The sequence below is a fragment of the Tasmannia lanceolata genome, unplaced genomic scaffold, assembly GCF_043159265.1.
Source record: "Tasmannia lanceolata isolate RefF3 unplaced genomic scaffold, GAP_Taslan_0.1 ptg000001l, whole genome shotgun sequence".
In the NCBI taxonomy this organism is placed as follows: Eukaryota; Viridiplantae; Streptophyta; class Magnoliopsida; order Canellales; family Winteraceae; genus Tasmannia; species Tasmannia lanceolata.
In genome coordinates, this window is record NW_027518678.1 from 8059642 (window position 1) to 8077001 (window position 17360).

Sequence of the window (17360 nt, forward strand, 5' to 3'; positions counted from 1 at the left end):
TTGGGGGGCATGATTAGGAATTGGTTCTTTTGAAAAATATGGCTGGAAATACTAGAGATATGGTGTGTAAATTTCAAATATGCCTTGATTTTCATTGGTAAAATATTTCCTTGACCCCTGTATATTTTCAACTGGTATTGATCATATTGCCCTTGTTTAAACCTTATTTAAGTGTATAGATGATAGCGCCCTAATCTATTAATAAAGATAAGTGTCTTATTAGTGTAGTCTTCAATTATTATAGCTTTTAAAGGAATAATTTTAAAAATCTGTAAATAAATAGATGAAATGATAATTTGTTTACCAATATTAATCTCAAAATTTGTTTAGGACTGTGTTTGTATTAAAAATTCATCATGTGTAATGTCAGAAGTCCATTTTATTCTCAAAAGGTTATCCTTTGACGGTTATATTCTGAACATGACTTTGCTTAACTAGTTTCTAAATTTGTTTGTCAATTGATGCCTTGTTATCACTTTATTTTTGCAAGAATAATTTATATGGTAAAATGCATTTTATGTGAAATTGGCCTAAATGTTACCACCAGCAGGAAAAAATAAGGAACCTTAAAATGACATATCTGTTGTTTATTCAGTGTTTTCTTTAATTGTTGAAAAGTACCTCTTGGAAGTCCTGCAAAGAAAATGCACTGTGCAGTTTCCATTGATTTATAGTGTGACTTGTCAGGCATACTTGCCTATGATATCTGTTGATGTAGTGTGACTTGTCATACATACTGTTATTTTAGATTATCCAGCCCTCTTCACTTTGATATTTGCAGCCATCTCTTCATTTTGATAGCAACAACTTTACTTATGTTTATCCCTATGTGTTTGAGGGTATGTGTATTAAAAATTTTCCAAGGTCCTTATCGAGTGAGATTGTCACTAACTAATGCATGCCCTGTATTATCACTTTTGACCTCATACTTCATCATTTTAAATGTCACGTGGGATTGAATTGATACATGTCCCTACATATTGGATAACTATTTGTCTATGCATATACTGAAGTGTCACTTGTTCAGAGATTGTCGTTTTTGTTGCATGTTATATACGATCTGTGGGCTAAAAAAAAAAAAAGGGGAATATGTCAACATAAATGCTTGCTGAATTTGATTGGAAAAGGAGATGTGATTGAGGTACAAGGCCTGATTTTATCACTGTTTTATAATGTTCATGTTGGGCCTAGATTAGTTTTACAGGGTCCTTTAGAAAATGCAACTACTGATGATGTGGCCCCAAGGCTTTACTATGAACAATATTGCCCAGTGGAATTACTTCATCCATTTGAAAATTGCAATGTGAACTCTTAGTTGTTTTTTTTTTTTTCACTCTTTAGATTTGTAGAGTTGAGAGGATTGATGTGTTGGTGTAGCAGAAGGAGCTATTGTTCACTTCCATAGGACAAGAACTATAGTTATTTACTTTTCTGTATTGATTAGTGCATCCAGTTTGGGCTGCATAGGTGGCATAAATAGAGGAATAGTTTTAAGCAATGGTCTTAATAATGGTAGTATGCATGAAAGTAGGGGTTAAGATTTTTTTTTACCCATGGTTTATTCCCCTTATACATGTTTGGATGTGTGTTTGATGTTGATCATTATCATATTCAATTTGGTTACATATTTACATAGAAGTGCATAGCTGCTGCCCTGTAAGTTATATATCCTGTAGCTGCAATTTGATTCGGTTCACAAGCACATCACTGTTGTCCAATAACTTCTGTTCACTATTACATATAACTGCTGCCCATGGTTTTAGTTCAAAGATAAATAACTTCTGTTCACTATTACATATAACTGCTGCCCATGGTTTTAGTTCAAAGATAAATAACTTCTGTCCACTGTTACATATAACTGTTGCCCATGGTTTTAGTTCAAAGATACATAACTCCTGTCCACTGTTACATATAACTGCTGCCCATGGTTTTAATTCAAAGACACATAACTGTTGTCCACTGTGGCACATGATTTTTGTCCATGTATTGTAATAGAGTGGCGCCACTACTGTTGTTTATTTTGACAATTATTATAAATATTCTAAGTCCATTACTCTTGCTTTATTCAAATTTTAAAGATTCTTGAGAGTCAATCTTATAGTAAAAACAGATGGTGGGATTAATTCTTTTCTACTTGGAGGATTCAGTAAGAGTTGGTGGTCATTAGAGCTTTATTATTGTTGTATGGAATATGTTACATATTCATATTATAAAATACTTTGCTAGAAAAATCAGTGAGACGTGAAAGTGTTAATTATTTGGAATAATTCTAAAATAAAAGCATGAAGTGAGATTATCATTTGTTTGAATGATCATAGCCTTTTAATGTCATGGTTGATTTTTTTTAGGTCTTGTGTAAAACCTTAAATGTGAATTTCTTGCTATTAGTTGCTTTGTCTGACATTTAGATTTTCTTTAGCCAGTTTAATTATTCTGCATAAAATGAGATAATAAATTTGAGTTCTTTAATTATTTAGGATAAGGCTGTTCGATTCGAGGTGTTTGGTTTCTGTTAAAGCATATAATTGTAGAATTGTAGTCATTATAATTTTATTGTTTTGGGTGGTCAAAAGAATCAAAAGGAGATATGGTTCAATTACTTGCTTATCATGTATTTTGATTATATTTTCTTGATTGTAAATATGTTTGAGTCATGGCACTTTATCCTTTCCTTATTAGGTAAAATATGTGTTCTATCTGGTGGATGTTTTCCTAGCAGATTGTTTCTTCATTGTAAGGGCGATGAAGGCGATAGCCCAAGCCCATTATTAGAGGACTTGCTCAGTCCAAGTAGCATTCCCCTCTCTCATTTTAAAAGACTTGCCTAAGTCTTTTAGATGTTTATCCCTTAAGATTTTAGGTTCCCTTTTTCATTGCAAAGGCAATGAAAGGGCTATCTCGAGCCTTCTTAGGAGACAGGCTTTGTCTCTTTTGCTTTACTTGTCATATCTTTTAGGGAGACATGCTTTGTCTCGTTAGGAGGTCATTCTTATTTAGATTCGCCCAGTCTCATTTTCTTGTTTACCTTTTTTCCTTTTGGGAGACGGGTTTTGTCTCATTAGTTTTCTTTCTTGGAGACTAGCTCAGTCTTCTCAGAGCTTCACCATTCTTGAAATTTCATCCATTCTATCATCTATGTGAGATACCGATTTGCTTGTTTAGGACGACCCTTAGGCTAAAAGGGTTTCGTCTTTTCATCTGACACTTCTCCAGGCTATGGATCACAGGAGTGTTCTTTTCTTTCTGGTTGTCTCCTTGTTTCTCTTTGGCTAAAAGTGTTATTTTGTCATTTAGAAACACTCTTTCACTTAGAGTAATGTGGTCAGGAGGTCTGCACAGGGTGTAGGGAAAAGAAGAATTTAAGCCTCAAATTTGATTCGGGTTTCTAATATGTCTAATTTCACAAGCTTTGTTTCTTTTATATATAAGAATTTGAATTGCTTACAATATATTAGTTGGCATCTCATAATATAATCAGTGGCACTAGATTTGCTTGTGCTAAAATTTATGGCATTTGTAGAGGATAATAGTGTTAATCGAAAATATCCTATGTTTTATTAATAGAAATTTCATCTATTGTTGAAAGTGAGTGTAGTTGAGCAATTCAATTCTTTATAGGGAGACCAATATTGTCTCGTTAGAAGGGCCCATCTTTAGAGGACTGTTTTAGTCCATATGGCTTTTCCCTCTTTATTTCAGTAGACTAACACAGTCTTTTAGACGCCTTTTAGACAGTAGGAGTCTTTTCATTATAAGGACAATGAAAGAGTTATCTTTAGTCCCTGCTTAGGAGACCATTGTGGTCTCATTAGCAAAGTTGCGCTAGGAGACATACTCTTGTCTCATTAAGGTACTTCTCATTTGGTGACAAACCTTATAGTTTAGGGCTATCCCTTGGGAGGTATGCCTTAGTTTTGTATAGAGAGTTAGTTCATAGGAGGTATGCCTTGCCTCACTTGAGGGGCCTCTATTTGGGGGCGAGCTTTATTTCATTCTAGAGGGTTTCCTTTTTTAGGAGGTTTTACCCAGCCTTGTATCAGAGTAGCTCCTTTTAGAGAGTCTTTGACTCATTTGTCCTTTTAGGAGTATCGTTAGAGAGTCTTTGACTCACTCATCTTCAGTTGATATTATTAGAGTCTTTGACTCGCTCGTCCTTTGATAGTGGTATTAGAGAGTCTTTGACTCATTTCTCCCTTTTCTATAGTTGTTTTTAGGAGCTTCTCCTCAGTGTTGTAGTCACTCTTGTTTGTTAGGGACTAGCACAGTCTCATTAGAGCTTTACATTTTGTTTTTTTTTAGATCATTGTATTTATCCTTGATCATTAGTTTACCTTATTTAGGGGTTTCCCCTATTTGCCCTAGGGTTTGGCCCTAGGGTTTTGCTTTGTATGTTCCCTCCGGTCTGCGACCAAAAGGGTGAAATCAGAAATTTAAAATCCAAAAAACATGTTAAAACATTTAAAAATCCAAAAATATTGAAATACCTTAAAATTCAAAAACATATTAAAACATATAAAACTCAAAAACATTAGAAGTCTAAAACCTCAAAAACATAAAAAAAAATAAAATATCGAAAGCATCAAATCTTTTGAAGTGTTGAGTGTTTTAGAAGCAGTAATTAGGAGAGTTCGTTTCGAACTACGTTGGCTTGATCCTCTCTCACGAGGTACGTAGTGCAGCTTGGGATCCACATCCCAAGTCCAGCCAAACCTTTAAAAAAAAATATACAAAGCTTCTTCAAAAACCTTTTTAAAAGATCTTCCTCTAAGAGTTAGGAGTCTGTCCTAGCTGTTGGATGTGTTCTAGAGTTAGGAGTTTGTCTTGATTTGTATTGATATGGTGTGTCCTGTCGTGTGAGTGTCCCTAGAGTTAGGTGGCCTCGAGTCGATCGGTTAGACATTTAGTCGAACCGATGGCTAGACTAGGAAGCATATAGTCAACCCATGGTTTTCATTAGGTTGCACAGCCTAGTTACACATAGGATGTAAGATCCACCTGCATTAGCTTAAGGCTAATCAACTTGCATTAGTCAGGGCATATAGAGTCTTAAAAATTACAATTCACATGAATTTAAGCAATTATACAAAAAGCTTTTAAAAATCAGTCGAGTCTAGTGGATTGAGTCTAGAATAGCGGTTCTAGATGGTTAGGCATCGTAGTTTAGAATAGGGCATCGAACTACGTGGACTCCGATTCTTCCCGAGGCCGGGATACGTAGCGCAGCCAGGGTGGATGGCCATTCTAGGTCCGAGTCAAGTCGCATTAGAGTTAGGATTTGTCTTGTCCTGTCATATATAGAATTGATTTGTGTTTTATGTTTTGATGTGTTTTCTTACTTTCTTGTACTGATACTATACTTTTAGCTGTAGCTTGCATGTGCGTGTCCACCAGAAACTTAGACACCCATTAGGCATGTCACTTATAACCTAGCTTTGCTTAGGTAACACATCTTTCATTTCATTTTTATGTATGCTTATTTCTCTATCCTCAGAAAATGCATGCTTAGGTAGACGATTCATGAGGATTGTTCCCATTTCACATGATTTTTACCCAAACCTCTTTGGAGTTAATGAAAATGGCATAAGAGACCAAGTGCTTGCACTCGGATGAATTGGGGGTGCTCTTCAGACCTTCCCCATTCGTAATCAGGCACGAACCCATATATATTTCTGGTTATCCATTGCACAGAGGATTTGATTTTAGGGTTCCATGGCATATCCATGGATGGAGACTCTGAGTTTATTTTAGGTATGTCTCGGTTTCGAACCTCGGTTCCGGATCAAGACATATCACTTTCTTTTTATATCGCCACTCGTGCTATGCTATGAGGGTGGCATCCGTTTCGAGAGTTCCTTGACAGAGCTCTCATTCACGTGGATGATCCAGAAGATGGTGTGGAGACTAGTTCCCTCACCTCTACTTCTTCGGATCGGGGTCCACAGGTTGGCGACTCTGCTGCGGAGTTCTTGAAACATTGCCTAACTCTGTTAAAATGCCATTTTTACTAGCTTTGGAGAAATTTGAGCTAAAATCAAGTTAAATGGGAACTCTGTCGTTAGAATCCAGGAGCACCAAATAGATACAAAATAAAACAAGGGCTCACGCACTCACTTTCATCCCTTGCATATATTATCTGTTTTGTGGTTACTTTTTGCTGTGGATATACTATCAGATGACCTATTCGAGATACTATGAGTAGGAGCCGTGAGGGCTATACCCGCCTTCTAGTGCCACCGCACCAGTAGTATACTCAGCACCTGGACACTTTGTGTGTAAAACGGACATAGTTCGTACACTGGACTCTATGTCACAGTGTACAAGTAACTATGCACCCGGCCAGGTGGACCTCACAACGGTACCCCTTCTATATATTGCATTGTCCTCTTGTTTGCATATAGTGACGAACATGTGTTACTTACACTTGTGGAGCCTAGAGTTAAGAGCCTTATCCCATCTATAGATTAGGGTAGCTCACTTCATGTGGCTACAGGCGCAGTCGTAGTACACTCATCAGGCTGTCAAGAGTCAAGATTTTCTTGACTCTGCTAAATTAGACTAAGGATGGTGCCCCTGGTTAGGGTGTATGCATGTATATATACGTATATTTATTGATTATTAGATTAGGGCTTACTTATTTAGTAAGGTTCCCTATTTAATTCAATTAATCATATCAATCAATTTTTCAGATTTAGACCTAGCCATGTGGCTCTTTCCTTGTCGCCCTTGTGCAACCATATCTCTTTCTTTTTATATCGCCACTCGTGCTATGCTATGAGGGTGGCATCCGTTTCGAGAGTTCCTTGGCAGAGCTCTCATTCACGTGGATGATCCAGAAGATGGTGTGGGGACTAGTTCCCTCACCTCTACTTCTTCGGATCGGGGTCCACAGACAGCCCCTCTAGTGTATTTATGACCATGGTTTTAAATTTCGACCGAAATCTGAAATTTTGGATACCGGTGGGGACCGAAACCGAAAATTTTCGAAATTCAATTTTGTAATTTCGGTACGAAATTTCGGTTTAATGACATTTATTTATTTAAAGAAAAAAGTGTTATGAAATTTTGGAATTTCGGTCTGGAATTTGGAACCAAATTACCGAAATTTCGGTTTTTGGTGGGGTCCGAAACGGTTACCGAAACTGAAATTTTTAACCATGTTTATGACTACCCTTTTTCGCTAGAGGCAGCTGCCCCAAGTAAAAAAAAAGGTGCGAATATATAATTTCCCTTAATAAGGATTAAGTTGTCAACTAAAGCTTTGAGATTAACACATAAACAGGTCTCATTGTCAGGTCAATGCGGGGTTGGAGGATAATCTGACTACAGAAAAGCAGTCCAATGACCGTCATGAATTTAAATCAATTTTTTTATTAGTGGAGGGATCGGACATAGAGACTTCTATCGGTGTTGGTATTGGACTAAAAATTGCTACTCCTTATTTGAAAATTAGATCCTCAAATTGGTGTGAGAATTTAATTGTGGGATTTGGGCTCCTTTCTTACTTTTCATGCGCATCAATAAGACACCAAAAGGGAAAACCTAGTTTTTTTTTCTTCTCTTCTCTACTCCTCATCCGCCGCCTCTCCAACTCCGGCGAGTGGCGACCCCATCTCCGACCACCCCAACCTTCTACCATCTCGGCATCTCCTTCTTCTCCCTGCAAAATAGAAAAACCCTTTCACGGCACCACCAATGGAGCTCCCCATCGCCTCTTCTTTGAAGAAAGATATGCCCTTATCTTCATCGGCTTTACCAAATCCGACATCGGATGAGAAGAAACATCTGGTAGAGATTGGGGCAGAAAAGAACGATGCCGAGGTATTTGAGACTCCGCTACCAAAGCGGAGAAAGGTAGGAATCGTGAACACGGCCGGGCCGGCCAACAACACCCGGAGTCGCCAGGCCGTTGATTCTAGTCCAGATCTTTGCACGACTACACAATGCGGGAGCGGTGAAAACACAGATTATGTTCAATCACTTTTAAATGAAAAGATGAAGGGGAAGAACAAGTTCGATCACAAGGTTGGATATGAATTTGTGTTATTTCTTTTATGTGCCTTCTGTTTGTTTTGTATTCTTTTGTTTATATGATTTTAATTAATTTTATAGGGGAAATGTGAGAACATGACTCGGTACATAAAGAAACTCAGGGCTTGTATCAAAGAGTTTCAAAAAGAATTGAAATCTGCCAATATAAGGGAATTTGAAATTGGTAATTCTTTTTTTTACCTTTGTAAGTTTGAAATCATTGTCAAATTTGATGATGTTAATGTTTTTCTTTGCTTTGTATTTGTTCAGTGGCACAAATGACAAAAAAGAAAGCAGAAGTTAATGATTTGAATGAAGAGCTTAAGAAGAAAATGGAAGAGTGCAAGGCACTTAGGCTGTGTATTTCCGAACTGGAAAAGAAACTGGAAGGGACTACAGAACATAAAGAGGTAGCATTCATATTTCCATTGTTAAAGGTTAACCATTTGGTTTTGGGATCAAATGTTTAAATTTTTCTTTAATATCACAAAGCTTGCCATGTCAATAGATTTTTGTTTCTATGAATTAATAAAAAGAAAACCTAAAACCTTTCTGGCCTCGCAAATGCCTCAATAGGACATTGATGGAAAGAATGAAGAAACTGCTGCAATTTTGAACACGCAAGGTGCACGGTTGGTCGAGCTAGAAGCTCTCTACAAGGAAGAACAAGTCCTTAGGAAGCGATATTTCAATACAATCGAAGGTTGGCATTTACAGTATAAGTTTCTTCATATATGTATTGTTGTTTATCATTCCGCATTTGTACGCCATTCTTATGTACATCATAGCTATTTTTCCTATGGCTTACCCAATGCACGTGGTTTACGGGTGATTGCGTGCATCCATAGGGATTAGTCATAACCTAAATGGCGTAGGGATACCCTATGTCATAAAAAAGCTATTTTTCCCATTTTTGTCAGGACAGAGTACTTATGTTTGTTATCTTCATTCTCACCTTTAACATGTTTGGGCCACATTCGTGCAGATATGAAGGGCAAAATCAGAGTTTATTGTCGCTTGCGGCCTCTTAGTGAAAAAGAGATTGCAGACCAGGAAAGGAGTATTCTTACAAGTATTGATGAGTATACTGTCGAACATCCTTGGAAGGATGATAAGCCAAAGCAACACTTCTATGATCATGTTTTTGACAGTGATGCTTCTCAGGAAGATGTTTTTGAGGATACAAAGGTAAGACCTATTGAGGTTCAACAATTCACTGACATCAGAGTAGTATCCTTTCCATTTCAAAATTTTGCCAAGCCATCTTGTTCACTGCTATTGATAGTAACTGAACCAATTTTGAACTGAAGAATGCTTTTCTTGTGAATATTGTGCAGTATCTAGTTCAGTCAGCTGTTGATGGATATAATGTGTGCATATTTGCATATGGGCAAACTGGTTCGGGCAAGACATTCACAATTTCTGGGTCAGAAAGCAATCCAGGACTCACCACTAGAGCAAGTCAGGAGCTCTTCAAGATTTTAAGGCGTGACTGCAATAAATTCTCTTTCTCTTTGAAGGTACTTTGTTTGAACCATATCTAGAGTTTGTTTGTTTGTTTTTTTTTTTTTAAACTTTGTTCTCTCTAGTTATATGCTGTGTTACGTCACTAAAGTTGGAAGCGGTTTTTTCTTTAATGTCTTTTACTGGTCTCAGTAGCAACCATAGAAACATATAAATGTCTACATTATATGAAGCTGTTTCCTTGCTAGACACTGTCTACAGGTAGAATGATTACTTGGTTGATATAAATTATCAACAAATGCTTTATTTTGACAGATTGTGCTGGAGGGATCAGTATGTACCCTGCAATTATTTTCTCAACTACGGACTTTATGCCTAGCACTTGCTCTAGAAAGGAATAATAGAAATGCTTGTTCATGCCTCAAAAGTTCCTATCATGTAAAGGCCTAAATCAAATTAAAGTTCACTTAAGCATCGAGTGGGCTATGTTCCATTATTGCCCGCCACCAACCCAAAACACACAGACACACATGACATGAGATACACGAAACTAATATTTTGACCTTCTTCATGCACCATGGTTTTAGATTTCGACCGAAATCCGAAATTTCGGGTTTCGGTTGGTACCGACACCGAAACGGCCAATACCCGAAAGGTACTTTATTTTACCGAAAGTTCGAGAATTTCGGTCGAAATTTCTGTTTCCTACATTTCTGTCCAAAATTTTAGGAAAAAATTATATTTTATTCAACGTGTCTATCTTTTTTTTTCACCGTGTCTATCTTCTCACTACATAAGTGTTACCGATGGGCACGTAACCCTTTACTTGTCCTTCCCTGCTTTAGTATCTCCTTTACCCTTCTTTGAAAACACAGCCCATTTTTTTTTATAGATACAGCCAAAGTCGAATAAAGATGGGAGAGAGAAAGTCGCTGGGTTAAAAATCGTGTCCTTCTCTTCTATCTCCCTCCTCCTCTCACCGCTACACCGCCAACGGCCCTCACCATATCTCTCTTTGCCTCTCCCTCTCTGTCTACAACCGCTTGTTCTCGCTCTTTCTCTGCCTTATGGTTTCACACACCGTATTTCCAAAATTATTGAAATTTCAGGCGAGATTAAAAGTGGATTTTTTTATTTCGTCAGATTTCGAACGGAATTTAGGGCGTTTAAAAGGTTGAAATTTCAATCGAAATTCCCGATCGAAATTTCAACCGACAGAAAATGAGACTAGTGCTTGATTTTGACCGAAATTTCGGAAACCTAAGGGCCTGAAACCGGTTCCGAAACCGAAATTTTAAACATGTCATGCACTTACAAAGATATCATTACAAAATGGGCTAAAAATGACTTATCGTCAAGTCATCCTCTCTAACCTAGTTTATGTAAACAAGGTTTTAAATTTTGATTTTGGTTTCGGTTTCAGTAATCAACGTAATGAAAATTTTCAGTTTGGTAAGAAATTCCGGTGGAAATCTTGTAAAATCACGGAATCATTTTGATACGAAATTACAACTGAAATCCAGGTAAGATTCTTCACCACTGGGTTTTTTTTTGGTTGTATTTTAGAAATGTCATACAAAAATCTTGTTTTTCTTCTCTTTTCTGGGAATGGATTTGATTTTGTCAGGGTTCCTGTTGAAATATCGACATTTTAGCCTAAGCTTTGCTTTTTTTTGGTAGGTATGTTGGGATTGAACCTCCAACCTTTAGGTTGAAGGACAAAGCCTTGACCATTAAGCTAGAGGCTCAATCCCGAAACTTTGCTTTTTTTATCTGAAAAGTTGCATGTTTCACATATTTTGACTGAAACATTAATGAAATCTTGAAATTTCTAGTGAAATCTCGAAATTTTGGGCGAAATCAGGTGTTTTTCTGAATACAAGTGGGTTTCGTTTTGGTAGCAGCCGTAATCAAAATATTTGTGCTGAAATGAAATGTTTTAGCCGAATTTATAACCGTGCATGCCGCACATTGGGGAAAAATGGCACAAATTGGGTTGGTCTTTTTTTCCTTTTTCAAAAAGAGGCTCTTAATTGATTTATTTAAAAGTTCAAAAGTGATAGGACCCACTCTATATTTTGATTAATGATGGTTCTAAAGCATTAGGCCTTCTATTAAGTCACGCAAAAATGAGGGGGACATAAAAGGTTTCGAAGTATGTCTAGAGTACAAACACGCCCAAAACATCTCATTTCCAATATGAGACGATATCATAATTTTTGGTTATGATAAGGTACAGTCTACATTCTCCAAGGTATTTTAGATGGTTTGAACTTTGAAGTGTTTAGAGACTAAGTTGAATACGTGGAATTCTTTTCAGAAAAAAGCTGAATATGTGGAAGAGTTTTGTGGTGGGAGTCAATGTAGAAGACGTAAAAGTCAAGGCCCTTTCCAATAGGGTCGGGTGTGAAGTTGGTAGACTTCCGATCATCAGTCTTAGTTTGCCCCTTGGGATTTGAGTCCCTCCAAAATCTCGATGGAGTTCGATGGTGGAATGAATGGAGAATAAAGAAGCATTACTTATCATTTTGATGGAAGGATAACTCTCACTAAACCACCTTTGTCTAGTAAAGTGTTTTATTTTTTATTTTTTTATATGTCATTGTTTGAATTCTTTAAAAAAAATGGCATATAGGTTGGAGAAACTCCAAAGATAATTTGTATGGGAAAGTAAGTAGGAAGTTAAGAATCTTAAACATTTTATGAAATGGATGGCAATATGTAAATCGGAGGAAAAGGGGGACTTGTCATAGGCAACTTAAAATTGAGGAATACACCACTTTTATGGAAATGATAATGGTGATGCCTTTGTCACAAGATAATTTTGGACAAATGTGGGTTGGTATGGGAAGATTGGGAATGTAGGGAACCTCGTTTGGGAAAAGACTCAAGAGCTAAAGGTCTAGTTGTTCTTCCAAATGTAGTTTTCAATCGAAAAGGTAGATTTAGGGTGGGAGATGGCGGGGGTTCTAGGAGGATTTGTGGTCATGGGAGCGGCCATTGTGCCATTCTTTTCTGAGCCATACTGCATAGTGTAATGCAGAGGAGTGAGAACAAATGACTGTTATGAATGAAAGGGTGGGAGGGTGGTTGGGTATTAGTGTTTAGGAGAAACCTTAAGCAAAATGAGAGATGATTTCTTGCACTCGTGTGATTACTTGATAATATTCTTATCTTTCCTTTTGAAGCTGACAGGATTTGTATTCATGATTTGGAAGGTCATTTCTAGGTGAAGTACTTTTTCAACTCGATATTGGTGTATGAGGAGTGGTCTCCACTTGCATGTGTGTAAATGACTTGGCTGCACCTCTTGTGGAAGCTCAATGGTGGCAGAAGCCAGACTTGATACATGCGATTCGCCAAAGAAGAAGAGGTTTAGTTTTGGTAGTAACATTGTGCTCTTCGGAGAAGTGGAGTCCGGCCATGGTTTTATTCATTGCAAAGCAGCACATAAAATTTGGTATGCAATAATTTCATGTTTTAGCATAAGATGGGTGTTTTCAGGATCAGTCCTCAATACTTTTGTGGGTTGATCGAAATGGCCCTTTGGAGATGAAGGTAACATAATTGGAAAGTGATACCAGATGCGGTGGTTTGGTCCATTTGGGTAGAAAGAATTAAGGTGCTATATATTTTTTATATTTTATTTTTTTGGTAGGTAACCTGAGTTCAGAGAATCTTTTAAGAGGGTCATTTTGTAAGGATCATTTTGTAAAACAACGTAGCAATCATTAGATGGACATGGAAGGAGGAATTTCGAGGCTTTATGGTTGGCGATTTCTTTAACTTGTAATTCCGTTCCCATGGTCGTTCCATTCATTTCCTGGATTGGAATGGTATTTCATTCTAGAAAAGATGCTACAAGAGTTGTATTTTTTAATTTGATTTTTTTTAAATTAGAAAATATTTTAAAAGGTGCCCCATGTTTATGGAAAGCCTGATGGCAGGAGCTTGCACAAAAAGTTGGTGAGAAATCCTTGTCTTCAACCTTCGATTAAAACCTAGAAAATCTCGAATGTATGCAAACGATAGGCTTTTTATATTTTTTTACCATCGCATTAGATTGGTAAGTCAAAAGTCCCTTAACAGAATTACAATAATTATATTTAGGGGCAAAACAGGGAAACCAGAAAAAATCTATGGCTGATTTTTTTCCCATATTTTTAGCTTGAGTTACGCTGACCGGAATTTTTGTTACACTGGAATCTAACATGGACGAACTGGAACTTTGGAATTCCGGCTGGAATGTTCTGCTCGAAGTTGTGTTTCGGGATCCATTGTAGAATGGAATTTTCTGGAAATACCTTCCAGTACAGAATAAAATTGACAATTCAGGTTGTTACTTATTGGCAACCAGTCATAATATAATCATCATTGGGGAGGACGTTCTTTATATCATGGGATTGGATGATATGCTTCCTCTCTTTGTTTTCGTAATTCTCTTATTCTGTTTCTTCTGATTTATTTTTCTAGTTTTTGTTGCTGGGGTCATCTACTGTCAATTTTCTTTCTTGTTAGGTTCTCTTATTTCTATAAAATTTCCAGTTCTTTACAAAAAATGACTGAATTAGATTTTGTACAATTGTTATAAGCCCACCTGTTGTACTCTTTTGATGCAAGATCAATTTTAATTCTTTTTGTTCATCTTTCATAAGAAAGTGACATCACTGATGAAATAATGCAGGCGTATATTATAGAGCTCCATCAGGATACACTTGTAGATCTCTTATTGCCAAAGAATTCAAACCGCATGAAATTGGAAATAAAAAAAGACTCAAAGGTGAGTGTACTTTTCTTTTCTTTCAAATGCCTGATAATTCTCTTCTTTTTCTTTGGATGCTATTCATCTTTATGTACATGGGAAAGATGTAGGTTTTGAACGTATATATCTTTTACTCTAACAAATTCAAGCTTTAATCTCATCTTTCATTTTCAGGGGATGGTATGTGTAGAAAACGTGACAGTTGTACCTATTTCAAGCCATGAGCATTTAGCAAGTACTATTTTGAGAGGCTCTGAGCAACGACACACTTCTGGGACTCGGATGAACGAAAAAAGTTCAAGATCACATTTGATACTTTCAATTGTTATTGAGACTACTAACCTTCAAACACAGTCTCTTTCTAGAGGAAAGGTAGTCATAAGGTTTCTCCGTCATGATCTCTTCCTCTATTCACTTCATCATTGGATCTAGATTTTCTCCTCTCTTTATTTGCTCCATATATGTATCTAGATTTATTCTTCTTTTTTCTGATGATTCATTTATATCTTCTTCGTATCTTTTTCCCATTTTTGTTCACTCATACGTAGGTCATGGTGTGTTACTCTCTCCTTTTATATATATGGACTTGGTATTCTTAATGGTCTCTCATTTAAATATAGACACTGGAAATCAAATTTGTTATAGAATTGGTAATATCTGTATGATCGAATCTCATATAAATATAGACACTGAAAATCGAGGGAATAATAACAATTTTACTTGACTTCAATTATAGAGACTGAAGAAACTCTTGGTCTGATAATCGTCATTATCTGGCAAGATGTTCATCTGTCAAAATGTATTGAGCAATAACAAATAATGCTCTGGTTTTAGGACTTTTTCAAGCATGAATTCCGTTGTGTCCTAGGATTTAAGACATTGTATGTATGGCCCCGTTTAGTGTATGCAAAGTAAAAAAAAAAAAAAAAAACTTAAATATAACAGTTCTGCTGATGTAGTTTTTCAAGGTATACAGGTGCCCTGTTTAGAGGTTGTCACAGATTACTGTGGTTGTGATATGTATACTTTAATGATTCTATGCTTTGTTAGTATTTCTTTTGGCGCTTTTTACATGGGTTTGTTTGATTTCTCCTTCCAATAGCACAGATATGGGTGGAAGTCTGATGTGTGTTTTCAGAGCATATAGATATATTAATATGCTATAGGGGATTACGCTATTTTGTTTCACTTCCTGAAAGTACAACGATTAAGGCCAAAACTTAGAAATTACATTTCTTTTGTACAATTTATTGAATTATCATCAATTATCCTTGATAAGTTAATTGTCTTGATTTCTGTGAGTACATTGTTTATTTTGTCTTGAATCTGTATGTTGGGTCGGTCTTTTTTTTTTCTTTTGATGTTCAGACAATTCTTTCTCTGAAATTTATATTTATACGAGTCATGTTTTCTCTGAAAAAAAAAAAATTATTCATCAGAGGGTCAAAACTTATGACCTTATTTATTTCTGTGAGTAAATTGTTGTTTATTTTTAACTTGATGATTCTGTTTGGTGGGTCAAGTAATTCTTTCATGGGTTTAGTTCCACATAAATTCCAAATTCTTCATAGGTTCTAAGCGTCATTTCCGTATTTCTCTTTTGGCCTTTAGTTTCAGATTTTAGTGAAGGTCTATATATCGGCACCCTTCATCAGGAGTATCTGAGAACATTTTGGAATATTGCCTTACATATTGGCATTGGGTCTGATATAGCAAATACATCTGGACATTCAAAACCTTGGTTAGAGCTTCATTCATTGAGATCCCCTTCTCCTTTTGTTTTGTTCTCAGATATTGACTATTATTTAGAGGTAAAAACAGCCTTTGGTATTTTGTACATTGGATAATTTGAACTATAATTTCTATAATCGTCATCATCAATTTCTTTGCATTTATTTTTATTCGGGGCCAGTTAGAGGACACCATTTTCAATCTCTTATTTTCTAGATATTTGTATATTAAAAATTATGATTTAATAATCTTTATTTCTTTGGCAGCCCGTGCATCGCACGGGGTTTTCTACTAGTGTGTGTGTGTGTGCGCGCCCATGCCCACAAACTATCATCAAGTCCAATGCATGGGGACCTGTACTATTTTGGTGTTGGAAACTCAATTTCGAATCTTGGTTTATAAATTGAATAGCAAAACTTCTCCTGCCTGCAGCTTAGTTTTGTAGATCTTGCCGGCTCAGAAAGGTTGAAGAAATCAGGCTCTTCTGGTAATAACCTAAACGAAGCTAAAAGCATCAACAAGTCCCTCTCAGCCCTCGGGGATGTGATCGGTGCTCTGTCCTCCGAGGCAAAACATATACCTTACAGGAACAACAAGTTGACGATGTTATTGAGCGACTCCCTCGGAGGCAATGCTAAAACTCTCATGTTTGTGAATGTCTCTCCAGCGGAGTCAAACTTGGGCGAGACCCACAATTCTCTAATGTATGCACTGTTTTGATCTTCTCGTTAAATAGTTGTTGCTCAATGTTGGAGTAATAGTTTCTTGGATCTAATGTGGCAAAGTTACGTAGGTTTTTAAAAAATGCCTTCTCATGTTGGTTTAGGTACGCATCAAAAGTTTCCTCCATCGTGAATGATCCGAGCAAGAATGTCTCATCAAAGGAAGTCATCTATTTAAAGAAGATGGTTGCCTACTGGAGGGCACAAGCAGGAAAGAGGGGCGACAATGAAGAGCTAGAAGAAATCCAAGAAGAACGGCCAACGAGCTCACAGACATAACCGCCACACCATGTAACTAAAAATATTCGAGCTCAAAGAGATTTTTTGTCGTGTGAACTCCTGCCTTGTTTTTGTGTATACGGTGTAGCAGTTGGCAGGAATGAAGGAAACTTCGTTTAATAGCGCATTTTTTGTCTCATGACTTGTATTCTTGTTCGGGCACAAAGTGGCACCCACTTGTAGATACTGAATTTACCTTTTTGTATGCCCAGTCTGCATCACTATAACATTCTAACACAGAAGATATACCAGTATAATGCAATCCATAATCTATAGTACCTTTTAAATATCGTAGTACTCTATATGCTTCTCTCCAATGTTCACTACTAGGACATTTATTAAATCTACTTAATTTACCTACAACATAAGCATTG

The 17360-nt window shown here is 36.7% G+C and overlaps 1 protein-coding gene across 1 annotated transcript; it reads left to right on the top strand.

The window, feature by feature from the left end:
- The first annotated feature begins 7159 nt into the window (after positions 1-7159).
- On the top strand, positions 7160-17106 carry LOC143855579 (kinesin-like protein KIN-14E). Its single transcript, XM_077365909.1, has 10 exons — positions 7160-8022; positions 8110-8212; positions 8299-8438; positions 8605-8731; positions 9014-9216; positions 9366-9548; positions 14177-14272; positions 14429-14626; positions 16418-16689; positions 16812-17106. The coding sequence occupies exons 1-10, from the start codon at positions 7693-7695 to the stop codon at positions 16984-16986; spliced, it is 1827 nt and encodes a 608-aa protein (XP_077222024.1). The 5' UTR covers positions 7160-7692; the 3' UTR covers positions 16987-17106.
- The last annotated feature ends 254 nt before the right edge of the window (positions 17107-17360 follow it).

Coding starts and splice junctions, on each gene's coding strand:
- LOC143855579 (XM_077365909.1), top strand. CDS start 7,693: ATGGAGCTCCCCATCGCCTCTTCTTTGAAGAAAGATATGCCCTTATCT. Junction 8,213..8,298: donor TATAAGGGAATTTGAAATTG/GTAATTCTTTTT, acceptor GTATTTGTTCAG/TGGCACAAATGACAAAAAAG. Junction 9,549..14,176: donor AATTCTCTTTCTCTTTGAAG/GTACTTTGTTTG, acceptor GAAATAATGCAG/GCGTATATTATAGAGCTCCA.